The sequence below is a fragment of the Gymnoscopelus microlampas genome (genome assembly GCF_963454915.1).
Source record: "Gymnoscopelus microlampas genome assembly, chromosome: 5".
Lineage (NCBI taxonomy): Eukaryota > Metazoa > Chordata > Actinopteri > Myctophiformes > Myctophidae > Gymnoscopelus > Gymnoscopelus microlampas.
This window is the reverse complement of record NC_139942.1, coordinates 56,031,470-56,054,077: the sequence shown is the minus strand read 5'-3', so window position 1 is coordinate 56,054,077 and position 22,608 is coordinate 56,031,470. Positions and strand designations below refer to the sequence as shown.

The following is a 22,608-nucleotide window of genomic DNA, read 5'->3' as shown; positions in this document are numbered from 1 at the left end:
GGATAGAAGAGAGGTAGGGGAGACCAAAAACACAAAAAAGAAGGAAAAGTTAAAATTCATGGTGTAGCCCCTTTAAGTAGTTAAAGTAGATTTTTCAGTGCTTTGCACGGATTATTAAACAATGTCATTTGAACGGCTCTGTGTGAGACAGAGACAGATGCTTTGTGGCACCACAGCAGTGGGGTATAGGGGGGGCTCCACAGCAGTGGGGTATAGGGGGGCTCCACAGCAGTGGGGTATAGGCACTTCTGAAGAAGTGCCAGGGAAACAGTCTCAAGCGCCGCCATGGCTGGCGTTGGGCATGAAGCAGAATAATAACGACTCTTTCATCCGGGTCGGTCTCATTCTCCTTTACTCTCTCTCTCTCACTCACTCCCTCGTCTCTTTACCTCTCCTCTCTCCCTTTTTTCTTTTTTGTTCAATCCCCAGGAAAGTGCTTTGATGAATGCTGCTCCTTTGTAAAAAGTTGAGTTGCACACGGGGCAAGACACCGTCTCAACAGGCCAATGGGCTAGAGGTGTGTGTGTGTGTGTGTGTGTGTGTGTGTGTGTGTGTGTGTGTGTGTGTGTGTGTGTGTGTGTGTGTGTGTGTGTGTGTGTGTGTGTGTGTGTGTGTGTGCGCTTTCCTTTCCTCAACAGCAATACTTTAACCCATTAAGACCTGGAAAGCCTCCGTGTCATTTTAAGATTTCTTTGGTTATTCACAAATAGCAGATATACAAGCTCATACAGTAGATGTGTATATCTGCTATTTTTTTTGAAAAATCGTGAAAACTTGTGCAAATCTTTCAATATATATATATATATATATATATATATATATATATATATATATATATATATATATATATATATATATATATATATATATATATATATATATATATATATATATATATATCATTTTTTAAGCAAACATTTTTAACTCCAATCTTGCGGATTCTACAAATGTCTTCTAAATCCTAACAGTTTTTTGTTTAACTAGCTGCTATAATATCAGTGGTTCTCAAACATGTCAAGGACCACCTAAAATGATATGTATTTGTCCGTGGACCCCTCCCATCTCAAAATATGTTGTTCCAGGGACCCCCATACGCAAGGATTTGAGTTAAAAATGTATATATATATTCAAAGTTTTTCACACATTTTCACAATTGTTCTCCCCAAAATAGCGGATCTACAAGCTCATAGCTATGAGCTTGTAGATCTGCTGTTTTTTGAATAGCCAAAGACATCTAAAAATCACACCGATGTGTTCCCGGTCTTAATGGGTTAAGTAGCAGCACATCGGAAATATCTCGTGTGAAACTGTTAACAGTAATAGCATTCCGGTAATAGCATTTCATTCTAATTGCCAACGAACGCCGAGCAGTTGTGTTTACAATTGCATATCCGAAGCTGTAACAGCTGCTGCCTTATTATCACAAAGCCTTATGCATTTGTAAACCTGCAGTACATACAGTCTTATTATCACAAAGCCTTATGCATTTGTAAACCTGCAGTACATATACAGTCACGTACATACATTCTAAAACAATTACAAGCAATGGTGATGTCTTATAGGACTTTCATACACAGTATAGATACAAGACGCACAAAGTGGAAGGAACCACCATTTCAGTTTTATCAGTGGCATTATTTATCCTCATCGTGCAACAGGCCGTCCATTTGTAACCAGGGACGTGCACAGATAGACTCTAGGTGGTGCTAGAGCACCTGCCCTTTGCCCTCTTGACCAGAAGTGCCCCGTTTAAAGCAGGGGTCTTCAACAGGGGGGTCCGGGACCCCTAGGGGGTCCTCAGAGTTACTACAGGGGGTCCGCCAAATCTTTATGTGATATGATTTTTCTTTTTACCATAACCACTCAAAACCTAGCATCCCTTTTCTGAGGAGAACTTTAGCCAAAAATAGCAGATCTACAAGCTCACAACGCCTCGCGCTGCGAGGCGTTGTGGGCTTGTAGATCGGCTATTTTTGGCAAAGAGGTATAGGTGTAGAGGGAAAAAAGAGCAGACCAAGTAAACAAAAAAAAGTATAATTTACTTGAGCACCTGCCCCTCAAAATGTCTGTGCACGCCACTGTTTGTAACTATAAATATATATTTAAGAATAAAGAATCATTATTCCTTGGCCTATACTGGGAGAGAGTGTAGTGTACATGCACAATTTGATGCTGATTAGTCCAGCGGTATCCAACATTAGCTGCGCACACCAACGCGGACGGACAGACAGGTTCCGAGCTGAGTCGGGGCCTGCCAGCAGAGCCTACACCCTCAGGAGCCTACGCCTTCCTAAACAAAGTGCTAAAATATCATCAGCTAGAGCAGACCATCTCTCAGCTAGGCTACACTTTTGTTTTTTCTATCTTTGGTAGCCTAGGACATTGGTTCTCAAAGTGGGGTCCGGGGACCCCCAGGGGTACTTGAGGGGGTTCCAGGGGGTCCCCAGCTAAATGATGGACAGGAACCAAATGGACCCTTATGGGTCTGTAACTCTCAGAGTGTACAAATGGAACCAAATGGACCATCATGGGTCTGTAACTCTCAGAGTGTACAAATGGAACCAAATAACGGGTCCATTTGGTTCCATTTGTACACTCTCAGAGTTAAATTAACATTGGTTTTACAATGTGAATTGGGGTCCCAGAAATGCCATTAAATGGGGGTCTGTAGCCCCTAATGCATGTCAAACTGGGGGTCCTTGAAATTAAAATGGTTGAGAATCACTGCTAGAGAGCCGTAAAAACCTTCTCTTATTGGGGTCCCTGGCTTATCTTTTCAAATGGGGGTCCGCAGGGTAATACGTGTCAAAGAAAAAGTTTGAGAACCACTGGCCGTCCAAGTTGGTTGTGAGGGGCCTTCAAATGGCCGGCCTCTCCAAAAGGAGGGCCAAACAATTAGCACGGTACCGCTCAATATCAGCTATTATAGGAAGCCGCTCAATTTGGAGGAGGCGTTGTTTCCTTTACCCATGATTGTTCTCTGCTGTGTTTGACAAGTATGCCAACATTACTGTATGTAACAATGTTCTGCCTTATTGTTATGCACTTTGTAACTAGCTGTTTTCCCATTATCTGACTGCACTGACAGTGTTTATATGTCCTTTGTACAAGGCATTATTGTACTTATGTTTATGTGGACATAAATCAATATTTCAAATGTGCGCACGTGCGTGCGTGCGCATGGAATGACTCTTGAGAATAACTTAAAACAATAAAATTGTTTCAAAACAATGTGGAGCTTGTAGTGTCTATAGCATAAACGGTATTGGAGAGCATGCATGTTGAAATATTTAACTCCATATGGTTTGACAGAGTTAAACATTTGTTTATATCCCAAATGTTTTATTTTGACTTACTTAGTTATAAACTACAATTTTGTGACATAAATAAGCAACTAGGTCTATGAAAACAAGCCCAAAAGAAGCGACATGAGCACGTTAAACCTATATACATTGGCTACTTTTCATTTTTTAGAGAGAGAGAGAGAGAGAGAGAGAGAGAGAGAGAGAGAGAGAGAGAGCCTATATGCTATAAATGTTCTATTCCATTCCTGTATTCCCAAACCATTATACATTATGTTATAAATGTATTGTGTACAACACATGTCTTCATATAAAGTACATTCACACATTTAATTAATAATCACAATCACCAAACCACCGGCAAGGAAAACGGTCGCATGTACAGTGTTGTGAAGTAATGAGAGTAAGGTAATTTATTTACTTTATTATTTATCATTACTTATTTATTGATGTTTTTGGAACGCTCGGCTCCTCTCATGAATTCATACATATTAGCGAGTCAGAGAATTATTGTTAAATTGACAATTATGTATAAAAATAGGGCATATACGGCAGACTTTGTTTTTACATGACCAACTATTTACATTACACTGTTCATGAATGCTACTGTTTGTGTGGCCGGTGGACTTTACTCCAAAATAAACACGGCAGTATTGATTATACCATTCTGATCCTGTCAAACAAGTTCAGACAGTCGTGCCGTATTTATTTAATGATTAGGTTTACTGATGACTAAAAGGCTGCCGTTAAACTTGAGCCACAGTAACGCTCAAACGCCAGATGCAGCCAATGGAAACAGACGTGGGCGGTGCTTGTGTTGCAGAAGCTCTTCCAACCCCCGAGCAGCCCCATAGTTGACTAAAACAAAGGTCATAACGCAGCACGATATATTATAACTCTATAATTATAACTAATAACTCGGTGGTCGTGGTGAAAAACGTGTCAAATGGAGTCTGTACGGCTGAAGATAAACGAACACATGACGTCGGTGGGAGAGGAGATCGCGTGTGTTTTGGACAAACAGCAGCGTGGTGCTGATGTTTGTTGTGCGAAGCTTAATGTCAGAGTGTTTGTGTTGGAGCGCCTCAGTGCGGCTGCAGAGTTCATGTGCAACCTCTTCCGGAGAGAGATAGAGACACTAGAAACTCAGCTGGAGAAACAAAACAAACTGCTGAACATTGATTTTGATATGGACATCGATCTGCACACTGCAGGTATGTCTGTTACACACACAACATCAATCTACACACTGCAGGTATGTCTGTTACACACACAACATCAAACTACACACTGCAGGTATTTCTGTTACACACACAACACCAAACTACACACTGCAGGTATGACACAGCATTTACATTGTGAGGTGTTGTTAGGTGTTTTACTGGTTAAATAAAAGTTAAATAAAAAAATAAAATAAATAGGTTATAGATCTGTTTTTGGGGATCATTGCTTGTAGATCAGTCAGTAGACTCTGCTTTGTTGACGCACGCACGCACGCACGCACGCACGCACGCACGCACGCACGCACGCACGCACACACACACACACACACACACACACACACACACACACACACACACACACACACACACACACACACACACACACACACACACACACACACACACACACACACACACACACACACACTTTATATGGAATCCAAATGATGGAAATCTGTCGCCACGATGAGAAGCTATCCTATTTATTAAAGTCCTTATTCATGTCACATAAAGTCTTATTATTTAAGTTCTTATTCATGTCAGAAAGTCCTTAGTATTAAAGTATTTATTGTATTCCTTCATTCCAGACCAGTGTGTGGAGTCCGGTCTGCAGGTGAAGATCAGTTCTCCAGCCAGGACTGTTTCTGTTAAACAGGAACCTGAAGACCACCTGGATCTCAGTAAGTGTCAAGCACTCTGTTGGTGAAAGTGGGCCGGTGGTACTGAGGGTGTAAAGATGAACCGATCTCATGTGAATCCTGAGATCTACATGATTCTCACTGTTCTACTCTAACAGCTGTGTTCCCTCTTTTTTTCACATATCGTTGCTGTCGGGCAGAAATCGTGTATCTCCATATTTTAACCTTCTATGTTTGTATCTCTTTTTTAAATTAATGTCCTAATTCAGTGGTTCTCAACCAGTGGTCCGGGGACCACCAGTGGTCCTTGAGGGGGTTCAAGGGGGTCCCCAGCCAAATGAATAATTAGGAACCAAATTGACCCTTATATGTCCTGTAACTCTGAGAGTGTACAAATGGAACCAAATGGACCCTGACGGGTCCATTTGGTTCCATTTGTACACTCTCAGAGTTACATGAACACTGATAATGATGATATAGTGTAGATTGGGACCCCCAAGAAATCAAAATAGCATATATTTTCAAATGGGGGTCTGTGGGCTAATATGTGTCAATTTGGGGGGTCCTTGATGCGAAAAAGGTTGAAAACCACTCCTAATTCATCATACTACAGTGTCACAAAAGCAGTGAAAATAGCCCATCAACAAAGCCTTTGATCTGCAATTTTTGCTACTTTTTTTAATTCTGAAAAGTAACAGTTTTGGACGTAAGAAGTTTACACCTGACGGCAACAGCATTATACCTACATGTGTATCTATTTCAGGATCATAAATATGTTATTAAACTGATTGGTTCTTTCAAATAAGAAATTAAAAAAAAATACCGGTTGCTTTCTTTAATTTTGAGATTAGATTTCTTTAATTTTGAGTGTTCGGCTGTTTATAAAGTTTAATATGATACATATCTTATAGTCCTATAGTCTCTAAATATATTTCAGCCGATTGAAAATAGCAGATCTACAAGCTCACAGTGAGTTTGTAGATCGGCTAAATGTGGCAGGAGATACGGTCCTATGCTGCTCACTGTGAACGCGCCACCCCGTGGCTGAATGGCCACACTACACTTTGAAATAAGATACGACACATCTAGGGGGCGCGGCTGAGAATCTGGGGGTGTGGCCGAGAAAGGTACCCGTCAGTACCACTCAGTACCGTTTTGAAAATGGCGAGGAAACCAACTGGCTACCATGTACTGTATATAGAGAGACTCTATATATAAGTCACACCAAATGCCTTATTCTATTCCACAAATTCTTCATTCCAGACCAGTGTGTGGAGTCCAGTCTGCAGGCGAAGATCAGTTCTCCAGCCAGGACTGTTTCTGTTAAGCAGGAACCTGAAGACCACCTTAAACAGGAACCTGAAGACCTGGATCTCAGTACGTTTCAAGCTCTCTCTCTCTCTCTTTATTTATTTTATTGGAGAAAGTGGGCCGGTACTGAGGGTGTAAAGATGAACCGATATGAATCGGTGATTGATTTAAAGGTAGGGTAAGTGATTTTCTTTGGTTAAAATAAGTGTCAAATAGCTCTATATTCTGATAGTACTAATTGCTATAGAGTGTTTGTTCAGTAAAAGGAGTCTCCCTGTCTCTCCAGCTCTTTAATAAACAGAAAATGCATTTTCATGCAGTTTCATTTCCAATTTTATCCAATCAGGATAGAGAACTCAATCAGGACATAGAGTAAACAAGTGAAAATGGAAGTGATGACACTAAGAAATGAGCAGACAAAATTGGAACTGGAACACTATAAAAATTAAGCTTAAAAATTGGTACTTTCTCCTGATTGGTACTTCCTCACTGTTATCTGGGGGTCCCCAGATAACAGTGAGGTGACAATTTAAGGACTTTTAAGACCGTGTTAATACCTCAAAATAAAGGAAGAAAGAACAAAAAAAAGACCAACAAACTATACTATTACAGTACATCGCAAAATGGTCAAACATTGGCCAAATTGTCCAGTAATTGTTGTAACATTGTGAAAATAGTCGATCTACAAGCTCACAACGCCTCACGTTGGACTCTGTAGAACCGAGTCAAACAAAATGTAATGCCTCAACTGCTACAATTCAAAGTGCTTGTCAGGGCGGGGGGTCCCCAGTTCAAATATGATTCTTTTTGGAGGTCACGGCCTGAAAAGGTTGAGAAACACTGTTCTATGAGAGCGTTGCAATGTAAACAAACAACGGCCACACTATTTACAGCACAGATCAGCACCATCAAATAAAACAATTGGAAGATGTGGGCAAAGAGGAATATGTTGATTTTCCGGCCACAACTCTGCACTGAGGTACTGCAGTGGAGGTACAAGATTCAAACCTTTGTATAGAGTCTCATTACATATTTTTCCTAGACTTCCTGCACGTCACTTTGTGTAAAGAGGAGGTTTCACCTGAAGAGGGGAGGAGCCCCAGTCTGGTCCAGGAGGAACCACAACCTCCACAGATTAAAGAGGAACAGGAGGCTGGTGGGTCAACGTTGACATTACTAGCAGTGAAAAGTGAAGATGATGATGATGATGGAAACACAGACACAGAGCCTGTAGCCAGCACCTCAACTCAACACATGAAAACACCAGCTGATGTAGAGGACTATGGAACATCACAACCAACTAGTGATGACCAGCTCCTCTCTTCACACTGTTCTGAATCAGACACTGAAGACAGTGATGACTGGGGGGAGACTAGTGGAGATCAGTCAGCTCTAAACACACTAAAATCACACACACACAAGACACAAAATATGGACCTGAAATCATCTAAACTAACTCACTCTATGAGGAGTGAAACAGGGAAGAAACGTTTTAGTTGTACAGAGTGTGGCAACATGTTTAATCTTAAGGAACATCTGAAGAGACACACAATGATTCACACAGGGGAAAGGCCCTTTGCTTGTACAGTTTGTGGTAAAGGCTACGCTGACAAGTATCATCTAAAAACACACATGATGACACATACAGGTGAAAAGCCCTTTGTGTGTACAGTATGTGGTAATGACTTTAGTCACAAGGCTAATCTAAAAACACATATGAGGACTCATACAGGTGAAAAGCCCTTTGTTTGTACAGTATGTGGTAAAGGCTACGCTAACAAGGGTCATCTGAAAACACATATGAGGACTCATACAGGTGAAAAGCCCTTTTCTTGCACAGTATGTGGTAAAGGCTTTGCTCGGGCGGGTCGACTAAAAATACACATGAGGACTCATACAGGTGAAAAACCCTTTTCTTGTATAGTATGTGGTAAAGACTTTGGTCAAATGGTTAATCTAAAAACACACATGAGGACTCATACAGGTGAAAAGCCCTTTTCTTGTACAGTTTGTGGTAAAGACTTTGGTCACATGGCTAGTCTAAAATCACACAAATGGACTCATACAGGCGAAAAACCCTTTTCGTGTACTCTATGTGGTAAAGTCTTTACTCAGACGGGTAGTCTAGAAACACACATGAGGACTCATACGGGGGGAAGCCTTTAGTTTAAATTAGTCACACACACATATATGACCATTCCGTCTAATCTAGGATGACACTGCAGCATGTATTTGGTCGCAGACCCCCATCTCAAAATATTTTGTTCCAGGGACCCCCACAAGCAAGTTATTAAGTTTCCAGTTATCTTGCCTCTTTTCTCTGAAGTATTTACCTTGTTTGCCAAAAAAAAAAAAAATACTGTGTAAATATGTTGCAGTATGAAGAATTTATAGCTTCCAAGTTTTTTTGTGAAAAGTGAAAACGCGCGTGCTAGGGGTGGGACGATATATCGATATCACGATATATCGCAATACTTCCTCCCGCGATAAATAATCGATGTACTGCCGAAAAATATCGATATTAAAAATAAAAAGAAACTGACTCTGTATTTGTGTGATGATGATTTTGAACTGTTTGGTGCTATTTTATGTGTTTATGAATTGAATACAAGGACTATCGTGATATATTGTTGGTGAAATTTCATGCAATGTATCGTGATATCGTGATATAATTGTTATCGAGGGCCTAATATCACCACAGATATCGTAAGATACCCATATCGTCCCACCCCTACAGCGCGCATGCGCGTGTGCATGCACACACACACACACACACACACACACACACACACACACACACACACACACACACACACACACACACACACACACACACACACACACACACACACACACACACACACACACACACACACACACACACACACACAGTCCAACTCGCTTTGTCCTCCTACCTGAACGTGGCCTTGAGGATCTGTCCGGTGGAGATGTCCTTGGAGTGGTTGTTGTATCCATAGAACAGATCTCCAAACACGGTCTGGTTGGCCGGGATGTCCGCCGTCTCCCCACAGTCCAGGCCTTCAGTACAGGCCTCAGACAGAGGCTGGCACGAGCGTCCGTCTGGGCCCCGTCTGTAGTCTTCAATACACCTAGACGGGAAAACATAGAAAGCTTACAGTTGAGTTCTGTCGCTAGTTTCCATTGTAATCCAGAACATCCCCTGAAGGGGAAGGTACCGTACGTCATTGGTTCTCAAAGTGGGGTCCAGGGACCCCCAGGGGTACTTGGGGGGGGGTTCCAGGGGGTCCTCAGCAAAATGTGTTAATATAGCGTCACAATCATTTTAACCTTTTATACTTCGGCTATTCAAAAATCCTGAACATTTGTGCAAACCTTGGGATATATATATTTTTTAAGACAACATTTTTAACTCAAATATTTGCCTCTGGGGGTCCCTGGAACAAAATATTTGAGATGGGGGTCCGCGGCCAAATTCATATAATTTTGTGGGTCGTTGACATGAAAAAGTTTGAGAACCACTGCCGTACGTCATGAAGAAACACATTACAATTTAAAAAACTATATGAAAAGTATATACTGTAAGTCCTGAGTTCTGGGTTCTCAGACATGAGGGTTATAGTACCACCTCCTGAGCAGGGCTCTTACCCAAGTTTCAAACTGAACCGTAGTGTTTGGCCTTATGAAAAAGGTTGGTTGGCCATCATTGGCTATGAGACGAGAACAGCACTGCACTGTTTGTATCTACAAAGCCTCACTTAAGACATTGCTTAATTATCTTAACAGCCTATTAGAACCTAAAGTCGGCCATCATGTTCTCAGGATTACTTTGTTTTAGAAATTCCCTCTGCGAGTTCTGAACTGGGTAAAACAGCCTTTCGTTACCTATGCCCCTCACATGTGGAACTGTGAACTTGATGTCACTTGACCGCTTTAAAATATGTGTGAGGAATACTCTGAGTTCTAACTGTACCTGTACATTCTGAAATGTTTATTATCCTGTAATGTATTTGTTTAAATGGTATGCTTTGTACACTGTAATCAGTGCATCATTGACCTTCCTGAATAAATAAAGGTGAAAGAAGAAACAAATACATTTCACGGCACAGCACGGTTCGCTGAGCTCATGGCTAACATTTCTACATCTCGCTTGATTTGCTATTGCTGTGTTGGTCGTTTGTAAACTGTACAAAAACGACTATTAACACTGGCAGACAAATACACTTTTAACCCATTAAGACCTGGAACGCATCTGTGTTACTTTAGATTTCTATGGCTATTCAAAAAAATTGCAGATATACAAGCTCATAGCAAGATAATGTTTTGAAAAATCGTGAACATGTGTGCAAATCTTTGAATATAATTTTTTTTAAAGCGAACATTTTTTAACTCTGTTGCACCTTCTGGTGGTCCCTGGAACAACATATGTTGAGATGGGGGACCACGGCCAAATACATAATTTTAAAAAAAAATGTTAGGATTTAGAAGACATTTGTAAAATCCCCCAGAACCAAAGATTAGAGTTACAGACGTTCGCTTTAAAAATATATATATATTCAAAGATTTGCACACATTTTCACGTTTTTTTTTCTTAAAAAATAGCAGATATACAAGCTCATAGCGCGGCACTCGGTGCCGCGCTATGAGCTTGTATATCTGCTATTTTTGAATTGCCCAAAGACATCTAAAAATGACACACAGATCCGTTCCCGGTCTTAAAGGGTTAATGTCCGGCTCTCCAGCTGCCAGCCAGGGACTTTGTGGGGATCCAGTCTTTGAATATGACTGTAGATATGCAGGAAAGCTTAACCTTTATTACAAAAAGCATTACCTATAACCAAGTGTTAAGTGACCTGGCTGGTTTATGTAAGAGGTACGTATTGTGTACACATCGCTACAAGCAAGCTGCCGAGATTATTGATTAGTTTTTCCTACAGGGCCCTGTGTCTCTGTCACTGGGTTCTGAAGAGAACATCACAGGTTACTTAGAGGTGTAAAGTAACTAAGTATATTTACTCAAGTACTGTACTTGAGTACATTAAATTACATTAGTCATTTAGCAGACGCTTTTATCCAAAGCGACTTAAAATAAGTGCATTCAACATAGGTAGGGAACGAAAACTACTAATCACCAGAAGTCTGAAGTGCATTTTCTGCAAAAACAAGCAACCAAGAGTATAAAAGTGTAAAAGTGCAATATATCAGCTACCTACTTTCTTAAACAGATGAGACAAAATAGCAAAAACAAATGAGCACGAGCTAACACAAATAAGTGTATGGACTAAACAAATCCAATAAAACAATACAACAATAAAACAAGAGCTCGTACAACTAGTTAAGAACAAGTAGGCCAGGCAGTAATTCCTGAAGAGGTGGGTTTTCAGCCTGCGGCAAAAGATGGTACACTTGATGGAATTTTTATTTTACTTGAATATTTCCAATTTCCAATACTTGTACTTCTACTCCACCACATCTCAGAGGCAAATGTTGTACTTTTCTAGATTTATTTTAAAACTTTATTTACTAGTTACTTTGTAGATGTTGATTATTATTACAAAACATACATTACCCACGTATGCAGCCCTATATATATTTTGGCCATTTGAAAATAGCCGATCTACAAGCTCACAATGCGTCGCGATGCGACACATTGTGAGCTTGTAGATCCGATATGTTCTAAAGAATTTTATACATTTGAAAACTTGCACAATGAGTACTTTCTCACTTTTGGTGCTTTAAGTACATTTTGATACCAATGCTTTTGTACTTTTACTCAAGCAAATTTTGCATTATTGACTTGTACTTGTAACAGAGTATTTCTACATTGCAGTATTGATACTTTTACTTAAGTAAAATATGCGAGTACTTGTTACACCACTGCTTTAGACGTGGGACTCCATTACGCTTAGAATGCTGTGTGAAAGCAGAGCTCACTACTCAGCAGAGAAGGATCAGTTATTAACCCTTTAAGACCGGGAACGCATCTGTGTGTCATTTTAAGATTTATTTGGCTATTCAAAAATTGCAGATCTACAAGCTCATAGCGCGGCACTGAGTGCCGCACTATGAGCTTGTAGATCTGCTATTTTGTTTGTAATCGTGAAAATGTGAGCAAATCTTTGAGTATATATATATATTTTTAAAGCGAACATTTGTAACTCAAATCTTTGCTTCTGGGGGATTCTACAAATGTCTTCTAAATCCTACAGTTTTTCTTTAACTTTTTCATGTCAAGGACCCCCCAAATACATTATATGTATTTGGCCGCGGACCCCCAATATTTTGTAATAGGGAATCCCAGAAACAAAGATTTGAGTCAAAAAATTGTCCCTTTAAAAATATATATATTCAAATATTTGCAAATTTTCACGATTAAAAAAAAAAAAAAATAGCAGATCAACAAGCTCATGGCGCGGCACTCGGTGCCGTGCCATGAGCTTGTAGATCTGCTATTTTTTAATAGCCAAAAAAAATCTTAAAATGACACAAAGATGTGTTTCCCGGTCTTAATGGGTTAATGCAATTCAACCGACACAAACTCCTTCATATCAGAGCTACTGTAAGGGGAGATAGAATCCAAACAAGTGACAGACAGGCCTCTCAAGACTCCTTCATATTTATGATGTTTTGACATCCGGAGCACTCTGTGTGAAATGAGTAAAAAAAAACACGTAAAGGAGGAGAGGGAGCCAGACAGACAGAGAGGAGAGGAGAGGAAAGTTTGATGAAAACAGAGAAGTCAGAAAGAGCAGGAGAGAGAAAGAGAGTGTGAGAAAACACTTATCCAGGGACTTAGCGTGAGAGAGCCCTTTTCTGATAAACAACAACGTTGGTAGGATTAGCCACATCCATACACTTAGAAAAAGGGTGAAGCAGTACTTCACCCAAACAAATGACTTATTTTCTATCAATTGCACATACCGCATGAAGCCTTGAATTCATGTTATTTTTTTGTTGTTTTTGTCGCATTCCTAGCACGTCTGATGTCTAGTCTAGACCAGTGGTTCTCAAACTTTTTCATGTCAAGGACCCCCAAATTGACACTTATTACCCCACGGACCACCATTTGAAAAGATAAGCCAGGGACCCCAATAAGAGAAGGTTTTTACGGCTCTCTAGCAGTGATTCTCAAGGACCTCCAGTTTAACATGCATTAGGCTATGTACCCCCATTTAATGTCATTTTTTACCTCTGGTACCCCAATTCATATTGATTTCATATTGTAAAATCAATGTTAATGTAACTCTGAGAGTGTACAAATGGAACCAAATGGACCCTAACGGGTCCATTTGGTTCCATTTGTACACTCTCAGAGTTACAGACCCATATGGGTCCATTTGGTTCCTGTCCATCATTTAGCTGGGGACCCCCTGGAACCCCCTCCAGTACCCCTGGGGGTCCCCGGACCCCACTTTGAGAACCAATGGTCTAGATGGGCGGATTCAAAATCTTCGGTGAAAACAACCATGGGTTCACCGATCTGTGCCCCCGCCCCGCTCCGTGCCCCTCCTCCTCCCCCAATGTGCAGCATTGAGAGCCCCTGACGTCACAACGTTTGGAGCGACGCCCACTGCACTCTGGTTGGTCGGGGGAAATTAAAAGGTTGATTCCCACTTCCTATGCCAGAAATTTCAACGGCTTGGTCCAGGCTCTTATTTTTGAACAAAACGCGAAGAAAAATAAAAGCCTGGAGATCGAGGCTAATAATTTGATGACCGCTGGAAAGATGCTAATAATGTATGCTACTGGAAATACACCGGGCCATCAAATTATTGGCTTAGGAATGCGACCAAAACAACAAAAGAATCTATGAATTCAAGGCTTCATGGGGTGTGCAATTGATAGTAATGTTTTGGGTGAACTACTCAGACCTGGAACTGATGTGTCATTTTTAGATTTGAGCTAAAAAGCATTATTTTACACTTTGAGCTATTCAAAAATAGCAGATATACAAGCTCATAGCGCGGCACCGAGTGCCGCGCTATGAGCTTATAGATCTGCTATTTTTAAAAAATCGTGAAAATGTGTGCAAATCTTTGAATATATATATTTTTAAAGCGAACCTTTTTAACTGAAATCTTGGCTTCTGGGGGGTCCCTGGAACAAAATATTTTCATGGGGGTCTGCGGCCAAATACATATAATTTTGGGGGTCCTTGACATGAAAAAGATTGATGAGCACCACTGATATAGAAACATAGGTTTTTCAGAAAACTGTTGAGATTTAGGAGACGTAGAATCGCCTCAGGTCTTAATGGGTTAAGCTAACTTGATTAAACTTGAATATTCATGCCGATATCTTTTGTAAAATATAGTATATATGCCACAAAATAGTGAATGTTTCAAAACCAAACGGTGCCACTGATGATTTCACAGAGCTGCATGGTTTATATCAACTCCCCTTTTTTGAATGAAAGGTGCTGACGTTTACAGTGATACCATTTATAGTATATTTGACCTATACGATCTGTCAAGATATTCTACTTGAGTGAAAGTATCAATACTGCAATGTAGAAATACTCTGTTACAAGTGAATGTCCGGATTTCAAAATGTACTTGAAGTACAAAAAGTTAAAGTACTCAGTATGCAGAAGGTCCCAATTCACAAGTTTTCAAATGCATGACATGTATAAAAATCCTTTGAAAATAGCAGATCTACAAGCTCACAACTTGTGAGCTAGTAAATCGGCTATTTTCAAATGGCCAAAGTAGTTCTGAAGTGGTTTTGCATAATAGTGAAAATCTACAAAGTAACTCGTTACTAAAGTTATCAAATAATTGTAGTGGAGTAAAAGTACACTATTTGCCTCTGAGATGTAGTGGACTGGAGTAGAAGTAAAAGTACTGCCCATTGGAAATACTCCAGTAAAGTTAAAATGACCTCAAAATTGTACTTAAAATAAGTACAGTACTTGAGTAAATGTACTTAGTTACTTTACACCACCGCAATCTGTGAACTCATCAATAACTCTCCAAACTGAGCAAAACACACATTTCCCTGGACGAAAGAGATCTTTCATGTAACGACAAGAAAGGAGTCCCTCAGTAAAGGTCAGGCTGTTACCGCCAATTTAGTAGACGTTCAAAGGAGGGAGAAAACGGTTCATTCACTCATTGTATCCACTGCACCTACAAGTGACATTTAACCCATTAAGACTTGAAGCCGATTATACAAATGTCTTCTAAATCCCAACAGTATTCTGAAAAAAATGTATGTTTCTATATCAGTGGTTTTCAAATTTCTTCATGTCAACATGATACATGATATGTATTTGGCCACCAACCCCCATTCTCAAAATATGTTGTTCCAGGGACCCCCCAGAAGCAAAGATTCGAGTTGAAAATGTTCGCTTTAAAAGAATTAAGAATATATATTGAAAGATTTACACACATTTTCACAATTGTTCAAAAATAGCAGATCTACAAGCTCATAGCGCGGCACTCGGTGCCGCGCTATGAGCTTGTATATCTGCTATTTTTGAATAGCCCAAAGTGTAAAATAATGCTTTTTTTTAGCTCAAATCAAAACGTGACACAGATGCGTTCCAGGTCTTAATGGGTTAATAAATTATACACCCAAAACATGCAGTATATTTCCTCTGCGTTATCTAGAGGGTGTTATTGTAAATGCCAGGGGCAACGCTTCCGTGGCCACGGACTGAATGGAAGGCACGCTTTCATATAAAAACCGTGTCTCTGTAATATTCTCATTGTCAGTGTAAATAATGTATGGTTGGTGTGAAGACTGTTCAACATAACGCTTGGAGTGTTCAGTTTAGAGCCCAGGGGAGGTTTCCTGTTTAATCCAGGGGTCTTCAACAGGGGGTCCGGGACCCCTAGGGGGGTCCTCAGAGGTACTACAGGGGGTCCACCAAATCATTGTGTGATAGGAACTTAGTTTTTTACATTTGAACTTGAACCCTTGGTTCCTTATTCTAAGGACCGATAATAGCCGACACAACGCCTGGCGCTGCGTGAGCTTGTAGATCTGCTATTTTCAGCGAAGAGAGGGGGAAAAGAACAGACTAAGTACAGCGTGAATTGTCTGAAAATACACAGCAACATGAATACAACATCTATGAAAAGCTTTAATCTGCAACACAATTTAATGCAATATATGGTGGGGGTCCCTGCCTCATCTGTCTCTCGGAGAGGGGGTCCTTGGGCTGAAACCGTTGAAGACCCCTGGTTTAATCCATTAAGAACTGAGGCCAATTCTTACTAATGTCTTCTCAGTTTTCTGAAAAACGCATGTTTCTATATCAGTGGTTCTCAAACCTTTTCATGTCAAGGACCCCCCAAAATTATATGTATTTGGCCACCGACCCCCATCTCAAAATATTTTGTTCCAGGGACCCCCCAGAAGCAAAGTTTTGAGTTAAAAATGTTCGCTTTAAAAGAATATAAATATACTAATTTCCCACACATTTTCTCGATTTTTTCAAAAATAGCAGGTCTACAAGCTCATAGCGCGGCACTCGGTGCCGCGCTATGAGCTTGTAGATCTGCTATTTTTGAATAGCCAAAGTGTAAAATAATGATTTTTAGCTCCAAGCAAAAAAAAAAACTAGAAAAAGTGCTCCTCGGAGCACAGGTCTCCGCCAGGTCAGGTACGTTATTGTGGCCTCCTGGTGGCGCTATAATAGGCCAATGTGAAAGGGGTGTCATTTCTTCTTAGGCTTTTCACGGCAAGCAGACACTGCATTCATGATTTGAGGCTGTTGTTCCAAAAATGTGTTTTGCTAAGATTAGACCTGCTGCTGGCGCTGTAACAGGCCAATGTGAAAAGGGTGCCATTTCTTCCTCGGTCTACTGGGAATATGCGTGTGAAATTTCACGGAAATCGCAAGCTGCGTTCATGATTTGAAGCATTTTGCTCAAAACGGACCATTCCTGCAAACTTTGGAAGCCAACCTTAGCCAATGAGGATGAAATATGGAAAATCGGAAAGATCCTTGTTGATCACATGACTATAGAGATAATGTGTACCGATTTGCATGACGTTTGGATAAAATCTGTAGGAGTACATGGGTTTTGCACAAATCGGCCTCCTGGTGGCGCTATAACAGGGCTATGTGAAAAAAGTTGGGGCAGAGGTTCTGAATTGGCATCAAGGGAGTGTGTGTGCACAGTTTCGGAGCGAGCGGGCCAACGGTGTCGGAGATTAGCTGTTCACAGACGGACACACGGACGGACACACACACGGACGGACGGACGGACGGGGGGTAAAACATACTCTCTCGCCATGCCTGCGGCCTGGCGGAGACAATACATAAACAAATAAACAAATGCATGAATAAATAAATAAACAACGGGGTCCAAGCATAATATAAGAATATTATGACATGATGATTAAGAGAAAGATGATGAAGAGAAATATGATGTCTCTCAGGAGAAAAAGCAGATGAAAGCTGGAACTGTTACCTCCATGACCCTCTGGATAAGTGCATCAAGATGGCAAGATGGATGGATGGATGGATGGATGGATGGATGGATGGATTCACCACATTAAGACTAGAGAGAGAGTCAGACAGACAGACTACCCTCTTTTTTATTTTTTCAAAGTATCATATTTGAAAATAGCTTAGGGTGCAATATGTAGCACTAGCATATGTATCTGTGCTGTGAACAAAACTATAACAATTCAGACTTTTTTCACATGCATGCTCTGCATTGCTATCCTATTATACCAATAAATTGTCTTTTGTACAAATGGTATAGTGTAGCCAAATGCAATCAGGTGTGGAAAAAGTCTCTCTCTACAAGAATCTAAATTAAATGTGATAAAATTGAGAATGAAAACAACACAAGGAACAAGCATTTAGGAATCCTTACAAATTCTACTGAAGAATTGCCTATCTTCCCAGGTTAATTGACCTGTCTGACCGATCAACTTCGTGTGTGTGTGTGTGTGTGTAGGCTATCGCAGAGGAAATGATGTTTCGAGTGGGACGTCTGTCTGTCTGTCTGTCTGTCCCTTGAATGCCCTGCACAGTAGCCTATACTCTGACAACTGGTACAACGGGTGAAACAGCTATACTCGACTCGAGGGTGTCGGGCGTTGTATCAGTTCTTCAAAAATATCTTTAAATCCACAAACTCCCCATCGAGATCACCGACGTTATTAACTAGAAGTTCTGACGCGTCGTTCACTTTGCAGTGCCACCTTACAGGCACCTCACAGTGTGAGAGAGAGTTTTGTGCTCTCCTAAATCCACGGCAGGCTTTGAAAGTACCCACTTCAGAAAGAGGTGACGTGCATCACCTCTCCAATGACCAAAACCCACTTTGTGATTACTCAGACCTGGTATGGCAGACCTGTGGGGAGTGTGCAGTGGTGTACAATGTGAAAAGATAGTTGAAATCGCAGGAGATGAAGTTAGCAGTTTATTTGTGTAAAGGGTCGTCGGCGTGGGTTGTGTTGAGGATGAAAGCCGTCGAACTGGTGCATCCTACCTATTTATAGGTAGGATGTGATGTCATGCTGTCGTGAGATTACGTCACACTGGCGTGTCTCATCGTGATGTCACGACCGTGATGTCATATGACGTCACACTGGCCACATACAACGTTCGTACATACAGACAACCGACATGGCGCAGTATTCAAATTGTATATATAGATAGATAGATGTAACGGCTGCATGTCTGTCTGTGTCCCTTTTGTGCCCATATATGGAGATCCCAGATGTCATCAAAATGATGTCATAGTGCTGACGTGACGTGACATCAGATGTAATTGTCCTTTTAAACGTCGTTATTGTATTTTCCAACACAACACCATTCAGCAACTTCTGGAGACAAATTGCCTTACCTTCTAACCACCTCTTCTGTGAATTAGTTGCACTGATTCACAAAGTGGTGCTGGTGTGTGAAATGTTTCACTGGACAGTACATCTGAAAGCTGGAGGACATAGGCATTCCTGCCCAGCTGCTGTGGTAGTCGGACACACGCTGTACTCATTTGAAGGATACGATAAGGAGAACTACAGTGGTCAGATTGAAGTCCACATTTTCAACACGGCGTCTCTACGCTGGAGGAAGTTGCCCCCATGGACAGATGGAAGAGGAGAACGTGACCTTGACGTTCCCTGCGTGCGCCGCGGCCACACAGCCGTTCCGGTAGAAGATATGGTCTACATCTGGGGGGGATATCCTTACTGCAACGTGCTTTATTCATTTGACGTCGACGACCACAGATGGTCCAAACCTAATATTTCTGGCACTGTTCCAGAGGGGAGGAGCCACCACTCAGCCTGTGTCTTGAGGAAGGTCATGTATATCTATGGAGGAGACACCCAGCTGACTGGACGCACTGATGACATCTACAAGTTGGACACCAGCACAATGGTCTGGTCTTTAATTAACACCACAGGCACTGCACCACCTGTTTCATCAGATCACTCTGCCACCATCATTGGGACAAAGATGTTTGTATTTGGGGGTAATCAGTATCCAGACCAGGACAACAACATCAGAGTGTTTGACACAGAGACCAACTGCTGGCTGAGCACACCTTCTACACGGCTTCTTCCAGCAGGACGCTGGGCTCATTCAGCCTTTACCTACAATGGAGAGCTGTACATATTGGGTGGATACAAGTCAAACCAGTACTTCAATCATCTGTGGACATTCAACGCACAGACCTGCTCGTGGAGGAAGATCGAGCCCAAAGGGAAAGCCCTGTGTATGATATCTTGCAGGGACTGTTGTAAGGTGGGAAATCGTATCATCCTCTTTGGAGGATACGACACACCCGATGACCTGTGTATCTTAGATTTAAGTCCAACGCTGAAGACACTATGCAAGCTAGCAGTTATTCAGTACGGTGTGGTGGAGCAGTCGGAACTCCCACATGACATCAGGTGTGAACTGGCTGTCATGACTGACACCCACTGGGTGCTGGTCAAAAAAAAAAAAAAAAAGAAATAAAAAAGTTTAAAAAAAATATATTTTTCAAAATCATATCGCCTGGTTCAGATCGCCACTGAACAACCGAATTAACCGAAATAAAGTTACAAAACGCGCGCGTGAATGTGTGCCTTGTTGGGCACCCGCTAGAACTTATAAATATCGGCGCCCCTGACTGGCAACAAAAGAAGATACAAACGGTGATCCCACTATAAATTAGAAAAAGTGCTCCTCGGAGCACAGGTCTCCGCCAGGTCAGGTAGGTTATTGTGGCCTCCTGGTGGCGCTATAATAGGCCAATGTGAAAAGGGTGCCATTTCTTCCTCGGCCTAGTGGGAATTTGCGTGCAAATTTTGACGGAAATCGCACGCCGCATTCATGATTTGAGACATTTTGTTCAAAACGGACCGATCCTGCAAACTTTGGAAGTCAACCTTAGCCAATTAGGATGGAATATGAAATATCGGACAGATCCGTCTTGATCACATGACTATAGAGATACTGTGTACCGATTTGCGTGATGTTTGGATAAAATATGAAGGATTAATATCCAAAAATGTATTGTACATAAGTCGGCCTCCTGGTGGCGCTGTAAAAATCAGAGGTGAAAAATGCAGTGCAGATGTTTTTCCTTGGCCTCTAGGGAGTGTGCGTGCAAAGTTTCACGCAGATCGGTGCAGTTATAGTTAAAAATGCAAATTGGCCTGTTATAGCGCCACCATCAGGCTGATTTGAAACATTTCAAGTGGCATTTTTTCCTCGGCCTAGTGGGAATGTGTGTGTGCAATTTTATGGAAATAGCAAGCTGCGCTCATGATTTGAGGCAGTTTGTTCAAAACGGACCGATCCTGCAAACTTTGTATGGCAACCTTAACCAATGAGGATGGAATATGGGAAATCAGACAGATCAGGGTTGATCACATGACTATATAGATACTGTATACCGATTTGCATGAGGTTTGGTTCAAAACTGTAGGAGTAATGGGAAAAAAATGGGTTTTGCACAAATCGGCCTCCTGGTGGCACTAGCTTGTAGATCTGCTATTTTTTTTTAAATCGTGAACATTTGTGCAAATCTTTAAATGTATATATTTTTAAAGTGAACATTTGGAACTCAAATCTTTGCTTCTGGGGGATTCAACAGTTTTTAAAAAAAACTTATGTCGCCATAATGTCAGTGGTTCTTTTTTCCATGTCAAGGACCCCCAAAATGACAGGTATTTGGCCGCGGACCAATGGTGGCACTATAACAGACCCATGTGAAAAATTTGAGGTAGAGGTTCTGAATTGGCATCCAGGGAGTGTGTGTGCACAGTTTCGCAGTGACCGGGCCAACTGTGCCAGAGATTAGCTGCTAACACACGGACAGGACGGACGCACACACACACACACACACACACACACACACACACACACACACACACACACACGGACACACACACGGACGGACGGAGGGTAAAACATACTCTCTCGCCATGCCTTCGGCCTGGCGGAGACAATGACACAGATGTGTTGCAGGTCTTAATGGGTTTCACCATTTCACCACTTAAACCCTCTATTCTTAATAATGACAATCTACAAAGTAACTGGTAACTAAAGTTTTCAAATAATTGTAGTGGAGTAGAAGTACAATATTTGCATCTGAGATGTAGTGGAGTAGAAGTGAAAGTATTGGATATTGGAAAAAAAAAACTCCACCACTGTACATGTGGGACCCTTGCTGCTGCATATTTCCCCCAATCTGGGAACCCATCACCAAATGAAAAGGAAAAACAGCGCCCTCTGCTGTTTTTTACTATCTCAGTTGGCTCTGGGAGGAAGTTGACGTAGCACCCGTGCTCAAGGAAACCGGGGTTTTGGTCTGCCTTCAGCGTTTCACTTCCGGTGGTGCGACTATGTTTTCATTCCCACTAACAATATTTGTACACGGAACACTAACACCACTTCTCCCAGAGAACATGGATCGTGTTGGTTATAAGCCCACTTGTTTCTATGATGAAAGAGCAAGTTAAAGTGTGAACATCTTTCCGTGGTTTTGTCTGCTCCGAGGACGCTATTGTTAAATGAGTTTCGGTTCGTTTCGAGTGGGGAAGGATCGGCGGACACGTAAATCCCGCCCACTACATTTGATTGGGTAAAGCGCGGCCTGCTTCCTGATCTGAAGGCACGCCCACTTGTAGGCCAGTGCGTACGCGATATGCCGAACCCCCCCCCCCCCCCCCCGACAGATTCAAACGCAGAGCAGA

The 22,608-nt window shown here is 41.5% G+C and overlaps 1 protein-coding gene across 1 annotated transcript in view; it reads right to left on the bottom strand.

Moving 5' to 3' along the window:
- astn1 (astrotactin 1) overlaps positions 1-22,608 on the bottom strand; it is a gene marked incomplete at both ends in the record, with an annotated part of 706,990 nt that overhangs the window by 346,918 nt on the left and 337,464 nt on the right. Inside the window, one exon of the mRNA XM_084058603.1 lies at positions 9,390-9,584. Coding sequence (XP_083914729.1) covers positions 9,390-9,584 — 195 coding nt within the window. The remainder of the gene's footprint in view (positions 1-9,389; positions 9,585-22,608) is intronic.